This window comes from Balearica regulorum, chromosome 10 (genome assembly GCF_011004875.1).
Source record: "Balearica regulorum gibbericeps isolate bBalReg1 chromosome 10, bBalReg1.pri, whole genome shotgun sequence".
Classification (NCBI taxonomy): Eukaryota; Metazoa; Chordata; class Aves; order Gruiformes; family Gruidae; genus Balearica; species Balearica regulorum.
In genome coordinates, this window is record NC_046193.1 from 16,700,715 (window position 1) to 16,722,731 (window position 22,017).

General features: G+C 47.9%; 1 protein-coding gene and 1 long non-coding RNA gene across 10 annotated transcripts in view; one reads left to right on the forward strand and one right to left on the reverse strand.

The window, feature by feature from the left end:
• The window catches only part of ADAMTS9 (ADAM metallopeptidase with thrombospondin type 1 motif 9), an 85,910-nt gene extending 78,866 nt beyond the window's left edge, over positions 1-7,044 (reverse strand). For 8 of the 9 annotated variants that reach the window (XR_012837045.1, XM_075762339.1, XM_075762343.1 and 5 more), the window contains exons 1-3: positions 6,845-7,044; positions 6,340-6,728; positions 4,872-5,034 (exon numbers count right to left, since the gene is read on the reverse strand). Coding sequence is in view for 7 of the 9 variants with exons in the window: in XM_075762339.1 (XP_075618454.1) it covers positions 4,872-5,034; positions 6,340-6,728; positions 6,845-6,938 (646 nt within the window). In the remaining 2 variants the exon portion in view is untranslated. Of the gene's footprint in view, positions 1-3,431; positions 3,566-4,871; positions 5,035-6,339; positions 6,729-6,844 lie in introns of those variants that run through there. The other variant, XM_075762346.1, reaches the window with a different exon arrangement.
• On the forward strand, positions 6,556-21,734 carry LOC142603180 (uncharacterized). The gene is made up of 3 exons (XR_012837046.1): positions 6,556-6,682; positions 12,853-12,972; positions 16,817-21,734. It is a non-coding gene; the product is annotated as an uncharacterized LOC142603180 (long non-coding RNA).
• Positions 21,735-22,017: the final 283 nt, after the last annotated feature.

The window sequence follows — 22,017 nt, forward strand, 5'->3', positions numbered from 1 at the left end:
GGGTTCACCAATGATTTCCTGTGCAGCTGGGTGGCATCAGGAGAGAGAGATGACAACCACCTCTAAGGGCTGGTGCTAATTATCACACAGAAACAAGATTCGCAGTCATCGAGCTGGCAGCACCAGGCATTTGCTTCTCAAGACACAGGGCAGCACTCCTCTGCTCTGTTGGCTCCCTAGAGTGTTATGTTCAGTGGGAAGGGTTGTTAAAGTTACTATGAAAGGGTAATCTATTACAAATTACTCATTAATGCAACTGAAGAATCAGTGACATATTACTGATTACGCCCGTGTCACACTAGCTCAGTGGCAAGACTTGGTTCATGCAGCAGATTTGTCTTGTGCTTTTCATAGCAACCTTCTCAACACAACTTACACACACAGAGCTTCTTTTCTCCTCCTCACCTGGATGAGTACGTGGGCCTTGCATTTTTGGAGCTGCTGTGCCTGGCTGCACATGTGCTGCCTCCCGAGTAGTCAAATTGCTTTAACACCTTGCAACTACCCGGTTGCAAATTTGAGACCCTTTGTGTCCGTTTCTAGCAGGTACTGGGATGCGCTAAGCCTCCAGGCTGTGCCAGCAGCCGTCTGTGCTGGTAATGCTTGGCAGTTTTTGGAAAGCAAGCTCAGCAGCTGAGCCACCGGGCTTTCCCACCTCTGCCGGCAGTGGGTCGGGGCACAGCCAGCTCTGCGCAGGTAAGATCTGCTCTGTCCTATGCTCATCTGAGCCCACTTCCAAAATCTCACCACCTCAGTGCGAATTGCTGGAAGGCTTCTTTGCTGGCTACAGCCCCTTGGCTCTCCTCCAGGGATAGAAAAAGCTCTAATCATCTTCCTACTAGTTTGGCACCATCAGAGTGTTGCTGCTGCTTCTGCATGAGAAGTTTTGCCCACAGTAGGAGCCAGGACTTCGTGCAAGATCTTCACACACAGCTCCAGAGCCCACATCTAACATCAGTCTCAGGATGGGCATGGCTGACCAGCAACAAGTCATGAGAACAGCAAGCGCTCGCTATATATTCAGTCCTCGATTTATTCATCTCAGCCATAGATGGGTCTCGAGCATAAAAGAATTATGAAGAATGAGGCAAGAACAGAGAGGTATCTAACACCGAAGCTGGGACGGAAACAGAAAGCATAGATCAGGAGAGAAAAGGGAATGCAGTGGGAACAAAGAAGGAGGTGCCCAAAAGTGTTCATTCGGGATTCCTGCACCAGAGTCAGAGTAAAAGCTGCAAGGAATTTGCAAAGTTTGGAGCAATAAATAGCTGAACGTGCTTGGTGCCACCAGGCAGGTAGGGGCCACATCCATCTCGGAACAAGGCGTGGCCGACAGGCAGAATGGTTGGGCGAGATTCAGTAAAAGGCTAAAACTATCACAAAACCCAACAAAATTGGAAGAGGAGAGGCTCCAGAGAAGCCAACAACCAAAATATATGTCTAAACATATCAATGACAAAAAACTTTGGAAATGTGAGAAAAAGGAGAAGCAGCTGAAAGGGACACAAGAGCAGAGCAAGAAGTGGCCTGAAGTGGTTTATTCAGGTGATGACCAGGGGCAGCGTCCTGCTGGCATCTGGAGCTGGACATCTCTGCAAGACCAAACCTTCAGGGTTTCACATGGAAACCAAAGGGTAGGGCTTACTGGTCTGCTCCTGGCAGGAGGTCAGATTGGATGGAGCTTGGAGAGCTGCTGCTGGCCTCCTGAAGCCAGCCGGCACAGCGGACGCAGCTCCCCATGGCACCGCAGGATGCAGCTACACGCCTTTTATCATCGGAGTCAGATTGTTCCTCCACGGGACGCAGGAAAGCTCCGCTCTCCAGCTTCGCAATGAGCCACTTCCTTTTTTACTTTTTTTAGGATCAGAATTTCTTTTCTCTTCCTCCTCCACCTCAAATAAGCGGATATTTAATAATTTGGATCGGAAGAGCTTGCTATCGTGAAGCGATGGGTGGTAACGGCGCTGCACCTAGTGACATCACGCCGTCAGCCTGGCCAAGTCTTCATCCCGCCAGGGCTATTCAGTAAAACACAACTAATTATTCTTCCAGATCCTTGACCAGATGACAAATTGATTCACGGTACTGACTAAAAGAAGGGAAGGAGGAGAAATTGCACCATTTCCTATGACTGAAACTACATTAACCCATTACCCCAAGGAAATCTTTGTCAAAAGTTTTTATTGCAGTGGTTGAGCTATATGCCAGACGGCTGAAGCACATTGCCAGGAGACCCCGGTGTTGTGCTATGAAAGTTCATGTGCAGAGCACGGTTTGCATTCAATATCCATCAGCATTCAGAGAAGAAAGATCTTTTTTCAGAACATCTGCAGAGTATCTCACATGTCAGAGGACCTAAAACTGTTATCAGAAACTGCTAATTAAAACTTCACAAAATCAAATACCTGTTTTTCTAAGCTGACCTGAGAATGGTGAAAACTAAAAGTAACGCCAGGGAGGCCACTGGAAATGAAAGCTTTTACTCAATCTGTCAGTCAACTCACAAGGGAAACTTTTCCTGGATACTACAAGAAGTCTATAATTACATCATCATGGCAAGGGCACACCAATATGCTGCTTATTAATCATTTCCAGGAAAAAGACTATCAGAAAGCCATTAATAGCACCACTACCTGGCAACGCGGGCTCCCTTGCTCACTGCAGGGTGGGTACTTAAGATTTCCCTTGCAAGAATTTCCTCTTTGACCAAATTTCAATCCCTGCCAGAAGCCTGCAATGCAAACGCACCTTTTCACACGTCCTTCTGACCAAAGACGGGATTCACACGACACCCTACAGCTATAACAAACTCCCAAACTCTCATGAAACCATCCTTCTCTGGTAGAAGTGACAGATGACCCTATCCAAAACAGTGAGTGCTGCTAGATTTTGCATTTTCCCTTCTGATCCAAAGACACGCAAGATATCTTCCCTCCACCAGACGTAACCCCACAAGGAACACCAAGGTTCAACAGTGCCCGAGCTGCCCTGCACTTTGCTCCTTAAAGGAAGTGACCAAGGCTTGTTCGCCATACACGTATGACCAAAGCATCATTCTCTTTCAAACACTTGGACAACGGTAAAAGGGAGAGATGGAGGGAAAGAGGACAGGAGGATAAATAAGACTGTCACACCTATCTGGAACCCTTAAGGCTGCATTTGAGAGGCAAGACATCCTCCCTCCACTACACAAAGTAACCGAGAAATGCAAAGAAACAAAGACAAGCAAGAAGCAAAGCATGTTAGAAAAGAGGAGACTGAGATATACACCACATAGATAACATCGTGGATGGAGTATTATTCTTGTGAATCACGATCTAGAAGAATAATACCCTAAATAGAAGATACGATATAGCGGGGTGAAATACAACAGACCGTTATAATGGCACAGAGTAAAGTCCACAAGCGAAAGTCAGAGCCCTCCCAGCTACCTTCAATTCAATGAGTCCTGTGATCTGCTGCTCCGTTCCTCCAAGGGCTACTGATGCAATGTGCCAGATTCCGTGTTTCTTTCCAACTGTTCTGAGTCTCCTGCATCTGATCTCAAAGAAGGGAGCAGAAACAGCTGGAAGAGAGAAACCAGAATGGCATAGTCCAGCAGCAACCCTTGGAAGAACAAACAATGACAGCCTTGTGAGAGGTACCATTGTCCCCCAGCACATATGCTTGCATACGGACATGTACCCACATATCTTCTAGAGAAAACACATGTTGCTAGTGCATCAGCTCTGGCTGGTCACAGAGCACCAGAGCATCTTCCGACTTAGTGTGATCAGTGCAAGCTGAACAGAACGACAGCTCAACAGCATGGCTGCGATCCATAGTCACGGGTGCCAAACGAGTCACGCATGCTAAATACAGCCTAAGTTTGGCACCACGCTTCTCCTCCAGCGGTGCCTTTGCTCCCCAAGCAGCTCCACCTACTTTGCAGCACGTGAGCGGCCTGCAGCCCACGCAAGGGAAGCCAGTCAAGGTCTACTCTGTTTAGGCTTTAAAGCTCCTGTAGATCTAGCTGCAGGCCAATGGAGTAGGGCAAAACAGCAGGTGAAACAGGAGACTGAAGGAATAAGCTTTTTCAGAGACAACTTAGGTATTTGCTGCCAAAGGAGAGGATTAGTTGTGAAAATCAGGAAGTCAACGAAGCAGAGAGCAGCAGGAAGCCACTGCAGATAATAGGGACAGTAGGAGCAAGGCTATTGCTCACCAAGGCACATGAAGGGGAGATAAAAAAGCTTGTGCTCTTTCATATGTGCAAAGACTAGAAAGAGGGAGCAAAGAGGTCAGGGAGATGGTGCTGGAGGAGGAAGGGCCATGAGAGGAAAAAAAAAAAAGTCTTTAAAAATGAACCATGGAAAAGTGATGAATAAGGGAAGGGGTTGGTGTTAGGACCCTCTCATTTTCACTAGAAAGAAATTAGACATTGCAACTCACAACCAGATTTGAGGAGGGAAGATCAGGAGTGCAGCAAGACTGACACAGAAATCAAATTTCATACAGAGAGCAAATCAGATTAGGATGGTCAGGAATTACACGTAGGAGAGGACAGAAAGCAAGTTTAAAGGCTCGTGGGATATTTAAGGCAAGACAGCCCAAAGGATCTCTTGCCAGCCTTACAGCAGGGATGAAACGGAAACCGTAAGATTTTTCCTGACCACAACTTCCTTATGACCCATTACTAGAAAGCACAGGCGCACATCTCTTCAGGACAGGAGTACCACTGTGAGCCTGGTCCTAGCGCACATGGTACCGTTTCTAGAGGGGCTGCTCGACTCCACATCCCTTCTGCCCCACACAAACCTACTGGCTTTTTACTGCAAATTAGTTCCCTTTCATAAGTGCCAAGCCATCAAGGGCAGTAACAAAACGAGTACCTGGAGTATCGCAAGTCTGCCTGTCCCCTGAAGAGTTGGTTGGAGGCGTCCGGTGTCGGTAGACTAGATGTGGTTTATTGTGCTCTTCTTCGTACTCCTGTTCTTCAAGCGATAGCAACGGCTCTACGAAATAGTCACCATCGTCAGTCTTGAATGTGCCTAGCTGAGAGGGACCAGAGAGGAACAGGCAGTCAGCTTCGGGTGATGACAAACCATGGAGCAGGACTACCCAACAAAATGAGTGGTTAACAAGGGAGGTGCGTGACTGCCTGGTTCTGCAGCAACCCCTGCGAAGGGGGGGTCACAGGCTGGAGCTCCAGCTCCCATCACACCCACACCAGGCTGCACTGCTCCCTGCAGCCATCCCACCGGAACTCATAGAAAGCAAATCACTAATCTGTATGCAGGGAGCACGAGGGGCATGTCTGCCAGACCCCATCCCTACACCAGTGACATTTACCAAGCCACCCCTGCCCAGGGGAAGATGGTGCTGCAGTGCGCTGGAGGCCTCAGTGCAACCCCATCATGTTGTGCTGGTTTTCATATAGCAGCTCTCCCTGAGACAAGCTTTAAATTCACATGTAAGGACCAGGGGGAGGTGTCCAAACAGTGAAATCCCTGCTTATGAGAAGACACTGACACTTCTAGCTGCACGTGACTATCAGCTGGGGATTTGGCAGGCAAATAAAAGATATGCAAGACAAAAAGCATCCTGCAGCCATCCTAGACAAGGAAACCTGACCAGTAACCGGAGGAGTAACTGGCCTGCCCAGCCACCCACACGTGCACTAGCCTGGGTGAACACACTCAGCCCAGGAGAACTCCTGGACCAGACAGAGGCCAGCAGAGACCTCCCAGGGGAGCCCCAGGGACAGGCACCCCGGGGTGCAGGAAGGCACCGGGGCAGCTGGAAGAGTCAGCCCTGCTGGGAGCCTCTGCTCATCCCTTTGCCAATATCCGCCCCGCACAGAAGGGCGCCAGGATGGCAGGAGGGGCTGCCAGGAAGCCTGCCTTCATCTCTCCTCGGGCCATGCCCCCGTCCCGGGGCGCAGGGGCGGCTCTGTGGTCAGGGCTGCTGGGGAGCCCCCAGTCATCCCTTTGCAGCCCTCGTCGGCACCCCGGGGGCAGGAGGGTGCCGGTGCCCCGGGTCTGCGCCCGCTGACCTCCCCCCCCCCGGGGTGCCGCTGGGTGGCAGTTTTTCCCCCAAAACCAGCTGAGCAGGAGGGGTTCACCCCGGTGCCGGAACCCGACGGAATAATAAAAGCGGGGTGGGAGAAATCCCCGACCAGGACGCGCCGGAGCCGCCAGCCCCATCCCGCAGCCGGGGGGCGGGGGGAAGGGGCCGGCCCCATCCCTCTCTGCCCACCCTCCCTCGCCCTGCTCCTCCTCCGGGCTTCCGCCCCGGCTCGCCGCCGCTGGGCGCCCGGCGGGGCCGGGGCCGTAGCCGGGAGCGGGACGCGGGTCTCACCATCCCGGAGCAGAGGCTGATGACGGCGGTGTGCCGCGGGCGGGCGTTGACGTGCCCCCGGTAGAAGCAATGCTTCACGTCGGCGTCCGCCGCTTCGGCGTAGAGGCGCCGCTGATCGGCGGCGGGCTCTCCCAGGAGGCTGACGGTGAAGAGCGGGGCGATGAAGGCCGAGCTGGCCGTCAGGTTGAAGAGGAACTGCTGCCCGAAGGCGGAGAGCCTGTAGTGCGCCTTGGGGGAGGCGGCGGCTGCTGCCGTCCAGGCGTCGGGGGCAGCGCTGGTGCTCCGCCGCCGCCGCCTGAAGTGGACATCGGTGGGGAAGGGCTCGCCAAACTCATTCACCCGGGTAGGAGTCACGATCTCGTACTCGTTGAGCTTCTCCAGCAGCTTGGCTGCAAGGCAAGAGAAGCACATGTCCCTGAGCGGGGAGGCCGAGCCCCCCACCCCCGGGGGGCGGCAGCCCAGCACCCCCGCGGCTCCCTCTCCCCCTCCCCGAGCACCCCCTTACCTTGCCTGGGGTGCAGCTTCTGCCTCCTCGCTCCTATCCTCAAGCCGTCGATGAAGAGCGTGGTGAGTGCCAGCGCCAGCGGCGCCAGCTGCATGGTGCTGCGCGCTGTCCTCGGAGGAGAGCAGCCTTCCCCCGCTTTCCTCGGGCTCTTCTTTTCCTTCTTCTTTTTCCTCCCTTTCTCCCCCCCCCCCCCCCTTTTTTTTTTGTTGGCTTTTTTTGGTGCGGGTTTTTTGGGTTTGGGGTTTTTTTTTTCCGCCCCCTTTCTCCCCCCCTCCCCGCCCCCCGGTGCGCTGCCGGGGAAAGGCGCTGGAGCCGGGCGGCGTTAGGGGCGGGCGGGCCGGCGGGGCGCGGGGCGCCGGGGGCCGCGCATGGTGCGCGGGGGCGGACGGGCCGGGACCGACGGGCCGGGACAGGGGAGCCGGCCGCCCGCCCGCCTGCCTGCTCTCCCTCGCTTTCCGCCTCTCCCCCCGTCGGGCTGGTGGACGGGGCGCTCCCGGGAGCCAATTTAAGGGGGCGGGCTCCATAGATCAAGCAGGAGAAAAGATCCCGCCCTGCAGGCCCAGGGACAGCCCTTCCTCCTCTCCACCCCCCCTCTTCCCAACATGTCACTTTCTTTCATTCCCGAGGAACGCCGGAATCGCAGGTTTTCGCCAAGAAAAGCCCTTGCTGCGGCTGGACGGGGCGGGCGGGGGGAGCCCCAGCCGCGGCCCCGCACCCCCGGCCCGGGCGGCCGCAGACCGCTCCCCGCTGGCTCCTTGCAAGTGGTTTTAAAAACGCAAAGTGGCCCGGGCAGAGAGGCACCGGCTGCTGCCTGATCTGCCAGGTCCCAGGGGGAACCCGCTTTGTCACTCACCGGGAGGAGAGCCGAGTTTTCTTACATAATTGATGGTTTTCCTTCTTCTTTTTTAAAGACGGCTCGAAGAAGCGTACCAACAATCGAAGAATCCCCTGTGTGACACTTTTTATAGCAGTTTGCTTCTGCATTTCTCAGCTATGAGGTGCTTAAAGCAACTTTTGTTTAGGGTTATTTTTATGTTTTGCAATTTTCAGGCACCCTGAGGTAAAAGAAAGATTATTTCCTTATCTGAGTTTATTTTTGGTTTACAATTAAAAGTTTTCTATAAAAGTTTAAGACATCCTTTAGAGCAAAATGTAATTAAGCATTGTCTTCTACCCTTCCTCAAACCAAAGCCCAAAGCCCTGGTTTTGTTTTAGGTGTTTTGTTTTTGTGGGGTGTTTGTTTTGGGGTTTGTTTTTTTTTTTTTTTTTTTTTTCCAAAATGGGGAAAGATGCAATGAAAGGTAAAGCCTGTAGGCAAGGCAAAAGAAAATAGATAGTTGGAAGATTGGATTTGCATTTCCATAGAAAATTTCAAAGTTCTGTACTTTCTTCACTCAAGTTTGGGACAAAGAACAGAAATATCAGCATTTGCTGCAGAGAGGGAAGGCTTTTAAAAATCAATTTAGAATCCACTTCTGGGCAAAATAGCACCTCCTGGCTCTTCTAAACTAACTGGTGAAGCCTTACAAACCTCAACCATTAGCAATAAATAAATTAATTTCATACAATGAAGGTGAAAGTTAAAGTAAGCAAAGCATCACCTGCAAAGCCGTGCGTCCAACTGGCTGGCAGGGCTGCTAGGCGCAGCAAAACATGGTGCAGGAATCTCCACACTGATGGAGACCCAAGCCAGCACACCTTTAGGGCGAGGCATAATGGTACATAACCTCTCAGCGTGGCATTGTGCCCATGCTTATAAACCATGTTTAATTTAAGTCTCAGATGATTACAATAAGATAACTCACCCACACTGGCTTCGGGGGCTTTGTAAAGCTGGGATGCTTCCAGACTTCAGTTGCTTCGCGTGCAGTCAACTCCGACAACAGCCTGTTGTCTTCTCACTGTGTCCAGCCTTAGGGCTGGCATGAGCACAGCCACGGCTGCCTGATGGTCCCCCAGTTCTGGGGAGCAGAGGTGTCTTCCTGCTTCCGCTATGGGTGTGTAGGAGCAGTGATGTGCCCATTCTGGTAGGTATCATCTACTGCCAGGAGCAGCTCTTCCCAACAACCAAACGTTGTATGTCCATGCACTCACCTGTTCATAAGCAAACCTGGACCAGATTTGCTTTTAATGCTGCAAAGGGCCCGCATGGTAACATCTTCCTATCCTCTCAGGTAATTGCTTGCTCATGCACATACATTAAGAAGGAAATCCTCAGAAGAAGAGCAAGACCAAACTATTCTAGAACAGCTTCAATCTGCAAATCCTGCTGGGGCTGTCATGCAAACCCCTGGCTTGCATGGCCTTTCCTGGCTCAGCATGAAAGAGCGTGGCACCCCCACCCGTCCCGCACTGAATTGTGTCCTGATTGAGTTGGAAAAGCCAACAAGGTTCTTGGGCTGCTGGATGAACAAAAAGGAGAATCTCAGCCCAGGCTTCCCTCCAGGCATGTTTTCTCACTCCAATTCTTTTCCAAAGGGTTTCTCAGTCTCCTCATCAAATAAACGTCCTACTCACTAGAAGGAGTAGTATCTGCTCCCTGAGCTACAGTGCTGCTCCACTGGGCTAGCAGGAGCACCCTGTACGTTACTGAACCCCTGACAGTCTTCCAGCACCTTCCCACCACTTCCATGTGCCCCAAAACTTTCAGACTTCACGGGCAGAGCGGTACAGGGTGCTTGAGCTTGGGATACAGCCCCAGACGTCGTGGCAGGGGAGGGCGAGGCCGTATCCCGCATTCAGGTGGGTGCAGACACGTATTCCGGGAGTGCTGGGGCGAGCCGGCACTGCCAGTTGGGCGTGTTGAGCGATATCAAGCTGCTGGTCAGCAAAGGGGGAGTGAGGAAAAGTGAACCGAGTTGCCTGAGGAAGGAGAGAGTGAAAAGCTGAGCATAGCATTAGAGCTGAGTCAGAGGGGAGGAGGCTTACGTGGAGCTAGTCCTGCCGGTGTCCTGGGGGAGAGGAGTGCAGCCTTCGCTCATCTCCTTGTCCTCAGATCAGGATGGTGTTGGGAAACAGGTCTGCTGTTTTATCTGGGTTGCAGAGTGCCCCAGGGCAGCTGGTGTCCCCATTTCACAAGAGCCCCGCATCCCACTGCTCCCAGCCTCAGCATCCCCTTGTGCCGGGTCCAGTGCTGGCGGGAGCTGCCTTCCTCCTGTTCGGCTCGCTGACATGGGGAAACCTATCAAAGCTTTGCTTTTTTTGCTTAGTTTTATACAAGGTAACCAATTAATTTGGCTCTGAGGTGGGGTTCAAAGATGCTCAGGAGCCAGCACGGGGTGAGAAGTGGCAGCATGTACCCGTGACTTGGGTGGGTTGGATCCTCTTTTTGGCACGGAGCGGGAGTGAGGTTGTCTTGTAGAGAAACATCCTCATGGGCTTGCTCACTGAGCTGAAGCCTTGGCACAGACATACATCAGGGTAGGCAAGAAACAAAACCCCTCCATCTTTCAGAAGAGGGGAGCTGACCCATGGAGGGACTAATTAGGTCTCAGTTATGGGGCAGAGTTGGGAGTGGACTGAAGCACTCCCGGGACCAAATCCTGGCACTAAATACATTCTAGGAGCATACCATTACCTACCTACAATGCCATTTCCATTGATACACAGCAAAGTTGTAAGTTGTGTGGCATTTTGAATCTTTACAGCTGGAGATGAGGAAGTGCAGAAGTAAAGCTCTAGTGTAAGTAAATAGATTATGTGGAGTTTAGAGAAACTAAGCTACAATCTTTAATTCAAATAACTTTCCTATTAGGAAGGATCTATTAATACTTACGGTATGGTGATTGTGCAGACTCCAAGTTCTCACCCAGTCAAAAGTAACCCCTAAGAGCCCATACTTACCCATGGAAAAATCCCCTTAAAACTGGGAATTTTGCCTACGTAAATACTGCAAAAGTTGAGCTGCAAATGCCTCTTCTATAAACTACAAAATGAGAACTCGATCACAACAGCAAAACTTCAGTAGGAAATTTAAGGCAGTGCACGCTGCTGTGAGAATACACTCAAGGAACCCACATTTCCTGCGGTTTTTGCGCTGCTTTTCACTCTCATTACCATTTCCTTTTCCCCATAGGTGAAGGCAATCCCCAGTCACTAATCTTTGTTCTTTGCCGCTCGGCCTCTCCAGGTCAGCGTCATCTTCCTTTATCTACTGCATCCACTCGCTTGCCCAACAATTATCCCAGAAGGCAGACTGTTTCCCTTTGATGGTTGCTCTTCAATGCCACAAGATAACCTAAGACGGCAAACATTTTCTCCTCGTGTCTAATCTGTGTGGTCAGAAAGTGAAAGATTTCATTCCCCTCAAACAGCCGGCTGCTTGCTGGCTGCATTTCAGCCTCTCACTCATCTGCCAGTGCTGGTAACGGGGATGCTGCTCTCTGCTGCCTTTCAGTTTAGGCAGCTGTTCTGCTCACATAAAAGCTTCTCTTTAAAGGAACATTTTCAGCAATTGTGTCAAGGCTGGATTTTTAAGTTGTTTTAAGCCTTTTACATTTGTTTGGAGGGGCTGATACTTGCAGGCTCTTGGTGTATACTTAATTTTCAAACTTGCTATCTGTGCCAAGCCAACTCTTTTTGATCCTGGTTAAAAGGATTTAAACATACAGTTTAACTCACCTACAGTAGCCATTTAAGCTCCTCCTTCCTTTGTGGGGCTCTCTGTTCTTACCCCAAGCCATGCACCGCATAGCGTGCTGCTGCCATTGAGGTCCAAATCGCTTGGTTATTTGCTCCTCCAACCCACAGAGGCCGGGACGTGGTACCCGCCATTCACAGCGATACCAGCACAGCACTCCTGATGCTGCTGTCACAGCTTGCCCTCTGCGGGCCCGTATCCTGGTCCCTGTTTAGGGCCGGTGGCAGAGGGAGACATGAAACGATGTGCCAGGATGCTGCAGAGCAGAATTAAACTCTCTGTCCCATCCTGGTCCTCTGAATACAGAGATGTGCACGTTGAAGTGACTAATCCAAGGTCACCCAAGCAAGTAAGACTCAAATGTCCTTCGGCTTAGTCCTGGGTCAAGCTGTGCAACTCAAATGCCTTCCCACCCAGGGCGTTGTGGCAGGAGCTGTACCCTGTGGGAGCCATTCCTCTGCACAGAGGAGCAAGCTGGGTGCAGTGGAAATGTAAGTATAACCCTGTCCTTGCAGACATCATCCCGGCTCCTTGCCCGGGCAGGGAACCACCATTTGGGAACAGAAGGTGAAAGAGGAAAAGCAAACAAGTCTCTCATATTGCTCTGTTCACATGCAAGGAAACTGGCTCTCAGTTTGCCTTAGAAACAACTTTGACCCTGGAAAACAGATACATGAGTAGGAACCAGGGACCGGGTGGGAGGAACAGCAAAGCCCACGTAGACGCTGCAAATGTGTGGGATTTTCGGCTTCAGGTCAGCACGGATAGACATAATGATCCCTTGAGGCTTTCCACTTAAAACTGCTGGTTCCAGCTGACCCCTCCCCTGCTCCCAGCATTGCCTCAGACCATTCGCACACCACTCCTTTTGCTTACACCTCTTATCTGCGCTGGGGAAAATGCATGCGCAGAGTAACCCAACTTCTCGGTCTCACTGGAACCTGGCAGTTCCTTTGGCCTGACAAGCATTTATAGATCCCATGCTACCCTTTTTACTACAGGTAGCAATCTGGGGCAGGTCCTAAAGTAGCTGAGAAACCCTTAATTCTGGATCTTCCCATTTTTGTGCAAATTAAGCCATCAAGCTAAACATTATACTGGTTTATCTTTTGTGTTTGACGTGCTATAAATCAAACAGGACCCGAATACACTCCTTTTGAATTTTGATATTATGTACATGTGCATCTATGCTGTGTTCCAGGTGCCTTTGCCAAAACGTTAACAGTAATACTAGGAGGAATAAACAAAGCAGATGTTCTGTAATCCCACACCAAAAGGCAACCTGGGAATGTTGGAAGTTCTGCAGGTACAGAAAGTCTTACCCCTCGAGCCATGTACTTTTATTCATACAAACTAATTATCATAACAGCTCTGCGAGGTATCACCTTGTGAAGAGGAGACTAAGACGGTTGATTTGGCAGAGGACACAGAGTCATGGAGCTGTGCCCTTGTGATCAGTTCTACCCTCCCACTCAAGCTTGCATGCAGTGTAAGTGTACAATGTAATATTTCAGTGCAGGGATCATTAAACTGTAAAATTCTATTTTAGGAGGGTTGTTTTCATTCTTTCCCCAAATAGTAGATTGTCTCTAGAGATAATAAAATACAAATATCCATTAGAGCAGGAAAAAAGCTAAGCAGCTTTACAGATACCAAGTTCTTTTTCCCTAAACTGTTTGATTTCCCTAGGGGTGTCACAAGGTAGCCAGCTAAAAGCAAAGATGTGTCCCTGGGGGAAGTCTTTGAGATGTTGTATTTGTATAGTGGTAGGAAGTCTACACCAGTTATAAAACCATTAAAAAAATTGTCAACAGCTAAAAAGATGGGAATGTTTTAGGCCTAATCCATCTCCTGTCAAAATTAATCAACAAAACTTCCACTGACTTGGAGAAGTGCAGAATTGGGGCCTCTGTCATTTCCAGGAGCTATTTTTTACAGCATCACATCATGCTCATTAATAGCCACCTGACAAGCATGTATACCACCCAGTATTTCATTACCAAGATGCAACAGCCTGAAAGAAACATTTCTCTCTAATTTTGAAAAACAGCTCTGCTCCCTAAGGTGCAGCACCAAAAACCAGAGCATATTAACATGCTGCCCAGGTAGCTGAGGGTTGCCGGCACAGATTGGCACAGGGAGCAAGAAGATAATCTAATGGTAGCTCCATCACTTGGTGCAACTGCTACCATCATATCATTACTACAGCCAGAAGGTGCACCAGACCACAGCAGCAATGTGGAATTGCTCCCCCAATGCTAAAGGAATGAGAGACGCTGCTTAAATGTGATGCTGCAGATGCAACTTCCAGCAAGTCTCCAACTTGCTGAGTGCAGGATGTGCTGAGGAAGAAGCTCTCCTCCTACACGTGCTCCTATATGCTTGCACCCAGTTTCCTCTGAAACCAGCGTTGATAAGGAACAGACTAGGGATGCTTAAGGCGGTAGAGAGTCAGCATATAAACATGTGACAAAAATCTAAAAAGGGATTTGGTCTCTCCCCAACTATGTTGTGTTTGCCCTGGATAAGCGAGCGGTGAGCAAGTTCTATTTTCTGCCGTACACTCTGCAACAACCTGCCTGTTTCTCACGATGGCTATCACCTCGCCTGAGTGGCTGGGCACAGCTAACACAGGATCCCTCACATCGGTTTGTGCCTGGATCGTTGCTTTGCTGTCAGGTGCCTGCAGCCTTGCCTTCGTTTCTTGACTTCATTGTCAAGCTCTGCTTTTGCAAAGTAGGGCACTTAACAGTAAGAATTCAGTGTTTCTTAAACAATGGAGTTTAGGCGAGACGTTAAGGAGCAGGCTCAGAAGCAGTGGGATGCAAAGGAGGGAGAGCAAACTCTGAATGACCTGCAAAGCTGAAAGAGTTGTCCTCTCCTTCCCAGCTGTTTCCATCAGCCATCTCTGCTCCGTGCCTTCCTGCCTCCTCGCTCACCAGATACCATTTTTTGATGGCAAAGGCAGCGTAGGAGCAAACCTGGAATCCATACGTTCCCCCTTGCAGGTGCAGGGAAAGCTATAATGGAAATTGGCTGCAGCTTTGTAACCACATTCATGTCATGCCACTCAGGCTGGGCCGCCGTAGAGAGAATTAATGGAGTGTAAATCCCTGTTTGGAAGTACACAGTGTCTCCAGCTTCTCCCTGTAACTCCTTCACTCCCTTCGCAAACCACACGAGGAAGGTGGTTTCTCCCCAAAGAACCACAGCTGGACTTTTCCGGTCATGATAGAAAGAAGTGGGGTATTCACACAGCCAGAGCTGCCTGGCTGACGGGCTCAGAGCTAGCTGCGAGACTTCCAAGGGAATCTGGAGTCCCGAGACTCAAGCCTGCTAGCAACAATCTTCTTTTAAAGTTATTGTATGGCTTGGCTACAAAGATAAGGTACCAGATGGCTTGGGAAGAATTTTTAGGAGACAGTTGTGCTGGTATGCCTGGAAGGATCTTGAGAGTTTACGTTTACAATAGACCATTTCTTTGGAGGCGAAGAATGTTTGTCAGGATCATCAGTTTTAATTGCTCAAAATGTAGGCAGTTTCTAAATGCAAGCAGTGTTAAGAGGAGGATTTTTTCTGTCTTCATTTTTTTCCTGAAGAGAGGACAGCTAGCAGGAATCCCTTCTTTATAGGCAGCAGATTGACTCATGGAGACTAACATTAAGCAGTTTTCATCCCAAATACTATCCTGCAGCACTTACTTTCACTGATGAATCATTCATTGCACAAGCAGGTATTTCTTTTTATCTGTTTTCGGTCAATGAAGCAAGCAGCTAATTTTGTCAACTATAGGCACACAAAACCATGGATCAGTCCTCGACATTCCCAAGATGTTTAAAACAAGCCTTACTTTGTCTTCTGGTTGCAAGGAAGGATGGGATAGGATTGCTCTCCATAAGGATGCCAGGAGGGATAAGCAGGATAGCTGAAAGTATTAGCTAGCAACCTGCCAGTAATATAAATATTGCTTTCAGACACCCAACTTCTAAAACAAAGTGTGACTGGGTTGTTATACAGATTATACCACGGTTACCTACAATAGCAGGGGCTGAATTTGGTAACACCAGGAATAGAGCTCCCTTATACCCAGCTTGAGGGCATGACATTTTTTCCAAGCCAGAAGTGTTATACAGACATAGTTAGAGGATTTGGGTCATTTGAACCTTCCTGATAACCACAACCCCACTGGAGCGCCTCGTTGCCTGCAGGTGCATGTGCAGTGGACAGCATGTCTTGTATGCCTGCAGGTGTGGCAGCTCTGCTAAGGAGGTAATTTCCTATCCTACAAGTATACTGGGATAGAAATATCGTATTTTTCAGGCCCCTGTACCTTCTATATACACTAGAAGATAAATAACACTACTGAATGTTGGTGATGGGAATCAGGCTCACGTTTGTGAGCCACCTGTTCCCACATTTTTCTCCCCATGTTTTATCAGCTTAATTCTTAAATATCCCTAACATTTCCATCCAGAATTTTTAAAGGGAGGAAGCATGACTTGGAAGTGACTGTAACATGAATGGATTTGTTGACTTAACTGACATTGTTTTGACATGACAGGGCCCACTGAGGGACCAAGACCCCTTTGTACTAACTGCAGAACAAACACAGGACTGAAAATGGAGCTGGTATCACAGTTCCCCTGCCTTATCACGCTCAGTTAATGCATTACTCCATGCTGGCTGGCCAGCTAAGAATGGCATTTGTTACAGGGAGAGGGACAATGTCCATAGCAGCAGTATAGGTTATACTGTTTTCGTAGCAGGTTCCTGCCCACAGCTCTTTGTAACTTAAAGTCCATATTCAAAACAGAATTATCCAAGTCTGAGCCATTTTATCTACCAACAAGGTGGACATTTGTGTTCATGCAACACCAGGACAGGGAGATGCTGGCCCATTGCCGACTGCCCTAGACCCATCATGAGCTTGTGAGCTATGCTGGCATCTCCCAGCACCCACAGGTCAACCAAACGCCCCAAGAGCCGAAAAGACCTACCACCACCACCTCCACCCCACCACCCTGAACAGATGTGCAGTACTGGGCTCATCAAAACAAAGGCATGCTTATGCTGCTTGATTCTGTGAATTGATTAACTCCTCTGAACAGTGAGAATGTGATTTTATAGCCCTAGTTATGTAGATATAAAACCACCTTGTTGAGAGCAGCAGTTTCTAATGGACTGTGTGAATTTTTTTTGAACACCACTATAAAAAGGTGAAGAAAAGAAAAAAGGTCTTTGGGCCAGGAGTCAGAAGTTTTCAAAATCTGACATGTTTGTATCTAGAGCACCAGGAGGGATCCAGAGTCACCATCTCTCTGCTGCTTTTACAGCCTTATAACAGCTCTGACCAAGAACCATCCCCACAGCCCATCTCCCTTGCAGCTATCCCCAAGCCACTCTCCTGCAACCTGCTGCACGGCACAAGGAACAAAAGAGGAGCTTGCACTGCTTAAACATAGAAGGCTGCTGCCCTGTTAGGAGCCATTTCACGTCATCTCCAGGGCATGCCAATAGTGACGGGGTAAGAACAACATAAACTTGCAGCAGTGCTGTACCTGAGCACTAGTCTGTCGTCCAGGGATCTGCTGTTGGGTCACCCATGCCAGAGATGATGTCCTTGTACCCTGCTGCTGAACTGCTCCAGGAGGAGAGGGACCCACGTCCTGCCTGGGGAGATACAAGCATCATTGTAACACTCGCCCTTTTGCAAATGCAGTCAATGGTGTTGAAAAGCTCAACCTTGCACTGCCCTACAGTCTGACATTGATACCAAGCGTGATAGCTTCCACCGAGCACCCAGAACAGACATGGCCGTGGAAATCCCAGATTAACAAATTCTGGTTTAAAACCCCCACCATAGTCTCTATGGCATTCATGTGCAGCCGGACTAGGATTGCCAATGGCTGTGAGGTCTTTCAGTGCATGGACCTATAATTAGAGCTGTCAAGGACAGAAGTCCCTTTCGCTTTTCTGCCTCATTCCCTAAGACTTTTCTCATGCCCCAGCCCTCTCCTCGTGTCCTTCCTTCAGGCCACGTGTCATCTGTCCAGGTCACCACAGAGTTGGGTTCCCGTGCCTAGAAACCAGCTCTTGTCTTATCGGCAAATCTTTTTCATTCTTTCCATTGAAATCTACAAAAATAAGACAATGCACAAGTAGCTTTTTAATCTAATCATTCTTGTGTTTACTTGGCAGAATCTTAGATATTTTGCAACCAATTCATTTGACCAATTCATTCTTTCTAGGAGAAGACATGAACGTGTGATACAGTGACACGGATGTCTGCTGTCAGTTAGTTTGAAATGTGGTACAAGCGTGCACTTCTCTATCCAAGCCCTTTGGCAAAAGTGCACGTAGCTCATTTCTTGATTTCAGGAAATACGTGCAAATGCAACCAGCCTCACCCTGCAGTTGGAGGTGTCTGGAGTACCCTGCAAAAGCATGGATACAGCAGTGTCTGACCCTCATGCCACAGCCACGAGCCCCCAGGCAGCGTATGAATAGCATGGCAGTTGGAAAAATTCACACAGAAGATTTTGCAAGCGCATTTGCTGGTTGTAACTTTGTCCTAGAGGCTGGAGTCTCCTGCAACTGGGAGAAAGGAGACTCTTTGTCGTTTATAGCTGAGGTCAGTGGAGGGCCAGAGCGAGGAAGTTTGTATTGCAGCAATTTGTACCTTATCTTGTTTATAGATGTAAACAGAAGGTTTACACTTCCGTTACTGAACTCTCCTACACCAAAAACGTTCAATGCACAGAGGAGGAGAGGGACGGGCAATGTGTGTGCACACATTTTTTGAGCATATTTTGAGAAGTACAGTTAAAGAGTCCGGTGTTTCTGAAGCATTTGGAAATTAGGACTCCCTTGCACTGATTAAATACCCAATCTCTCTGCAGACTGCAGGGGTCATTCCAGGATCTCCATAGGGTTTGGATGTAACTCTTAAGTCTCATGGACTTGGGTCAACACCATTGAAGCCAAGAGTCCTTTCACGAGCTTTAGGTCACTCCCAATTGCTTCTGAAGTCATTGCCCAGACTTTTCTCATTTTAGTCACAGTACCAGAGTTTTGTATCATTTGAAAAGCTCCGAGGCAAGGGACATATGGAGCCTACAAAAGCATAGTTATTGTGCTAGCTAGCTCCAGTCCCACGCCAAGGAAATTATTCATGCACGCTCTGTGGATAGGAGGCACAAGCTTTCATGTGGTTATATGGATAAAGGGAGGAGAATTTGGGCCACTGACTCAGCCTGTCAGCAATGTTTCCCCCTAAATACAGCCATGGAGCTGCAAAGCAGATTTCTCACAGCACTGACGGTGGGGCAGTACTCTCTTTGGAAAATGTGACCCCTTATTTACATGCTGCTTGGAAAGCGGTATCATACGAGGGAGCCAAACTCTTCCAAAAGTCTGGCCTTTTGATTATAACCTTTCATGAAAGTAAACAATTGAATAAAAGCAGCTTAGAGATAGCATTTCAAACAAGAATCAGACGGCTTGCCTGGAGCAGGAGCAACAGCAAACTGCCCAGCCCGTTAGAGACATGACCACGCTATACGATGCTGCACTCCGGCATCCAAAAGGAAACCTGACATTCAACAGGTGTTCTGCTTTTTGGATAGCGTCATGGAAGGAGAAAGAGTTTGAGGAAACACACTACAAAAAGGTCCTTTAAAGGCACCAACTTTTCCATTTCAGCTCTATGACCAAAGGGCTTTTTTTTTTTCTTCTTCCTTCTCTCAGCAGCTTTTATTCAATTACAACTGCAGTGGCTACTGCAGAGTGCGGGGTACATTCCTGCCTCAGTCCTCTTTGTGTCCACTTGGCAGCAATCCCGAACACCCAGAAAAGCAGACAGTTGCTGTTTTCCTCCATTTTTACTTTCCCCTTAGAAATATTTCTTATTTGGCCTTGCCACACTGAAGAAAAAAAAAATTCTTATGATCCTTTCATAAAGGAATTAAATTTACTCTATTATTTTAGTTAGTGAAAATAGAAAAGCCAATCATCTGACTGTAATTGTACAATAAAGCCAAAAGTAGTTCATTTCAATCCTCATTCCATAATACTTATATAATTCAGACCTGGAGACAAAAGCACTAAGGTCATGGATTAACAGTGGCTTAAAGTTGAAAATAGCCTGAGGAAGTAAGGATGACAAAGTAATTACCAGTGGGCAAATCATATGTTAATGGGTATGGGAATTATTTAGTGTATGATATTTAATCAATGTAAATGGAAAAAATATAAAAGCAAATTCAACTTTTAAGGTCTCCATGAGTATATATATATATGTCTAGTCTCTATAATTGAAATAGATCTACAAAAAATTAGTTTTTGAAATAACAATATATTAAAATAAATTATTTAGTAATAATTAAAAGAGTTGTTATAAAGCATTAACAGTGCTTTATAAGTTTGGGGTTTTTTTTCAGTGATGTATAAAATTAAAATCTGTGCCATTCAACTGAGACACCAAGCAATTGAAAACCAGAACAGAAACTCATCCCTAACACCTGCCATAAACTGCACTTTTCTAGATAAAAGATCACAGTTCAGAGGTAAATAATTTCGGCAGTTTGTTTTGCTTGGGAGGTAAATCACATCGAAGCCTTCACATGCATACCCAAACAAATTAGCAAAAGTCCATAATAAAAATTCTGGTGGGGTCCATACTCACCAGTGCTGGCATTTCACAAGACACCTAGCAATGTTTCATTAGGATCGCCTATTGCAAGAATTACAGCTGGTACAATAATAATTGCTGTGCCAAAGATAATTGCAGAGATCGTGAGTGAAAAACACAGGAAAATTAGAAAAGGAATTCTGTGACAAGAATGCTATGCAATTTTTCCCACAACAAATAAGGGAAGAAAATTAGAGAGTGAACACTTATTTGCCAGGATAACAGCTACTGCCTGCACCAAAACCATTCCTCAGAGCCCATGGGATGTTCAGAACAAGGAGCAGCTGAACACATCCGAGCAGAACAGCGGCAATGAATTTTTTTAGTGCTTCTGTGCTAAAAGAAATGACATCTGCACATGTTATCATTGGGTAACCCCCCCCCCATATATCTGTAAAAATGCATATGAACTAGCTCTCGTATTGATCAAACCACCTCTAGCCTTATTGCCCAGGACACTTCTTTGAAGGTTGAGTGCCTTGGTTCTGTGATTGGGACAAGTTCATCTTGGCCTTAATTCCTAGCTCAGAGCAGAGAGTTTACAGAGACTTTTTGGGTCTTTGTAACACTGTGCTACTAATAGCAGAAATAAAACCACTGTCTTGGGATAATGCACCTTCTTTTATACAAACATTTCATCTAAAAGTCTTAAATAGGGAATAAAACAATATTTAGTCTTATAAGTCTTCTTTGTTTAAGTTCATAATGTACCAACCTACCACATGCGTTCCCCACATTCAGATCACCTAGAAACCTCTATTTATTAGTAACCCACCCCAAAGTAAATGTACTATTTGAGTCAAAGATAATCTATTCTGAAGAAGGCTGCCAGGCAGGTCCTGTGGCTACAGGAGGGTAAGGTGCTCTTGACAAAATAAAATTTAAGAAAAAGCGTTTTCCATTTCAGAAGTGAATTTTTGCATACTCTTACTCAAAGCCATGTTTTCTTCATTCAGACAGAGGTTGGGACCTCAAGAAAATATCCACTTACTCCCAAGCCTTTGGATGACACCATCGGGAAGATGATGAGGCATGGCATCCTGTGCCCATGCACACAACGCAGTATCTCAGGCTGTTGCACAGGGTTTTACCTGCCCTTCAACTGCCTCGTGCAGAAGCGAAGCGATTGTTACATATATGTAGTACAACTTAAAGGCTGCTTAACAGGCTGGTTCTGATTCTCTGTGTCTTGTGAGCCACGTAATCCTATTTAGTGCTGTAGCTGTTTTGTACGTGAATTGGTGGCTCTGTGCTGTTCCTTGTCCAGTGATGGTAGATAATAACGCCTTTGGTATGCAGCACTCAGCTAAGGCAAGCATTGAAAGCGTTAACTCAAAGGCAGGATAATGTCCTATTTGGTTGAAGTAAAAAGTAAATAAATACAGGATTTACTGCAATTTAAGGCTTAAGATGAGATCAGATGCCTGTCATCTCCAAACACCTCTCAATCAGCAAAAAATAATCCTTCACAAAATAGATTGTTGGGTTTTGGTGCAAGTTTTTCTGGAGCAAATGGAGCCATATATTATTCCTCTGTAGAGTGAAGGGAGGTGAAGTATAAACTCAGCTGAAAATTTATCCAGGGCTTCTGGCAAGCACGGGCCAGAAGCGTGTGATTTGTGCTGCTTACCAGATCTCTGCATTTCATGAATCCCAGATGATGTGCAGGGGGATCTCTTGAAAAGGAGGTAGGAAGTTAGAACTGTCATCAGCTAATGAAGAGGGAGGGAAATGAAAACGGAGCAAAAGGGAGAGCGGGCTCAGAGCTCTGCCCCCACGGTGCATGAGGGAGGACTCGCACTTGTTTGTGGGAATTCCTGCTGCAGAGCCACCTGCCTACGGGGT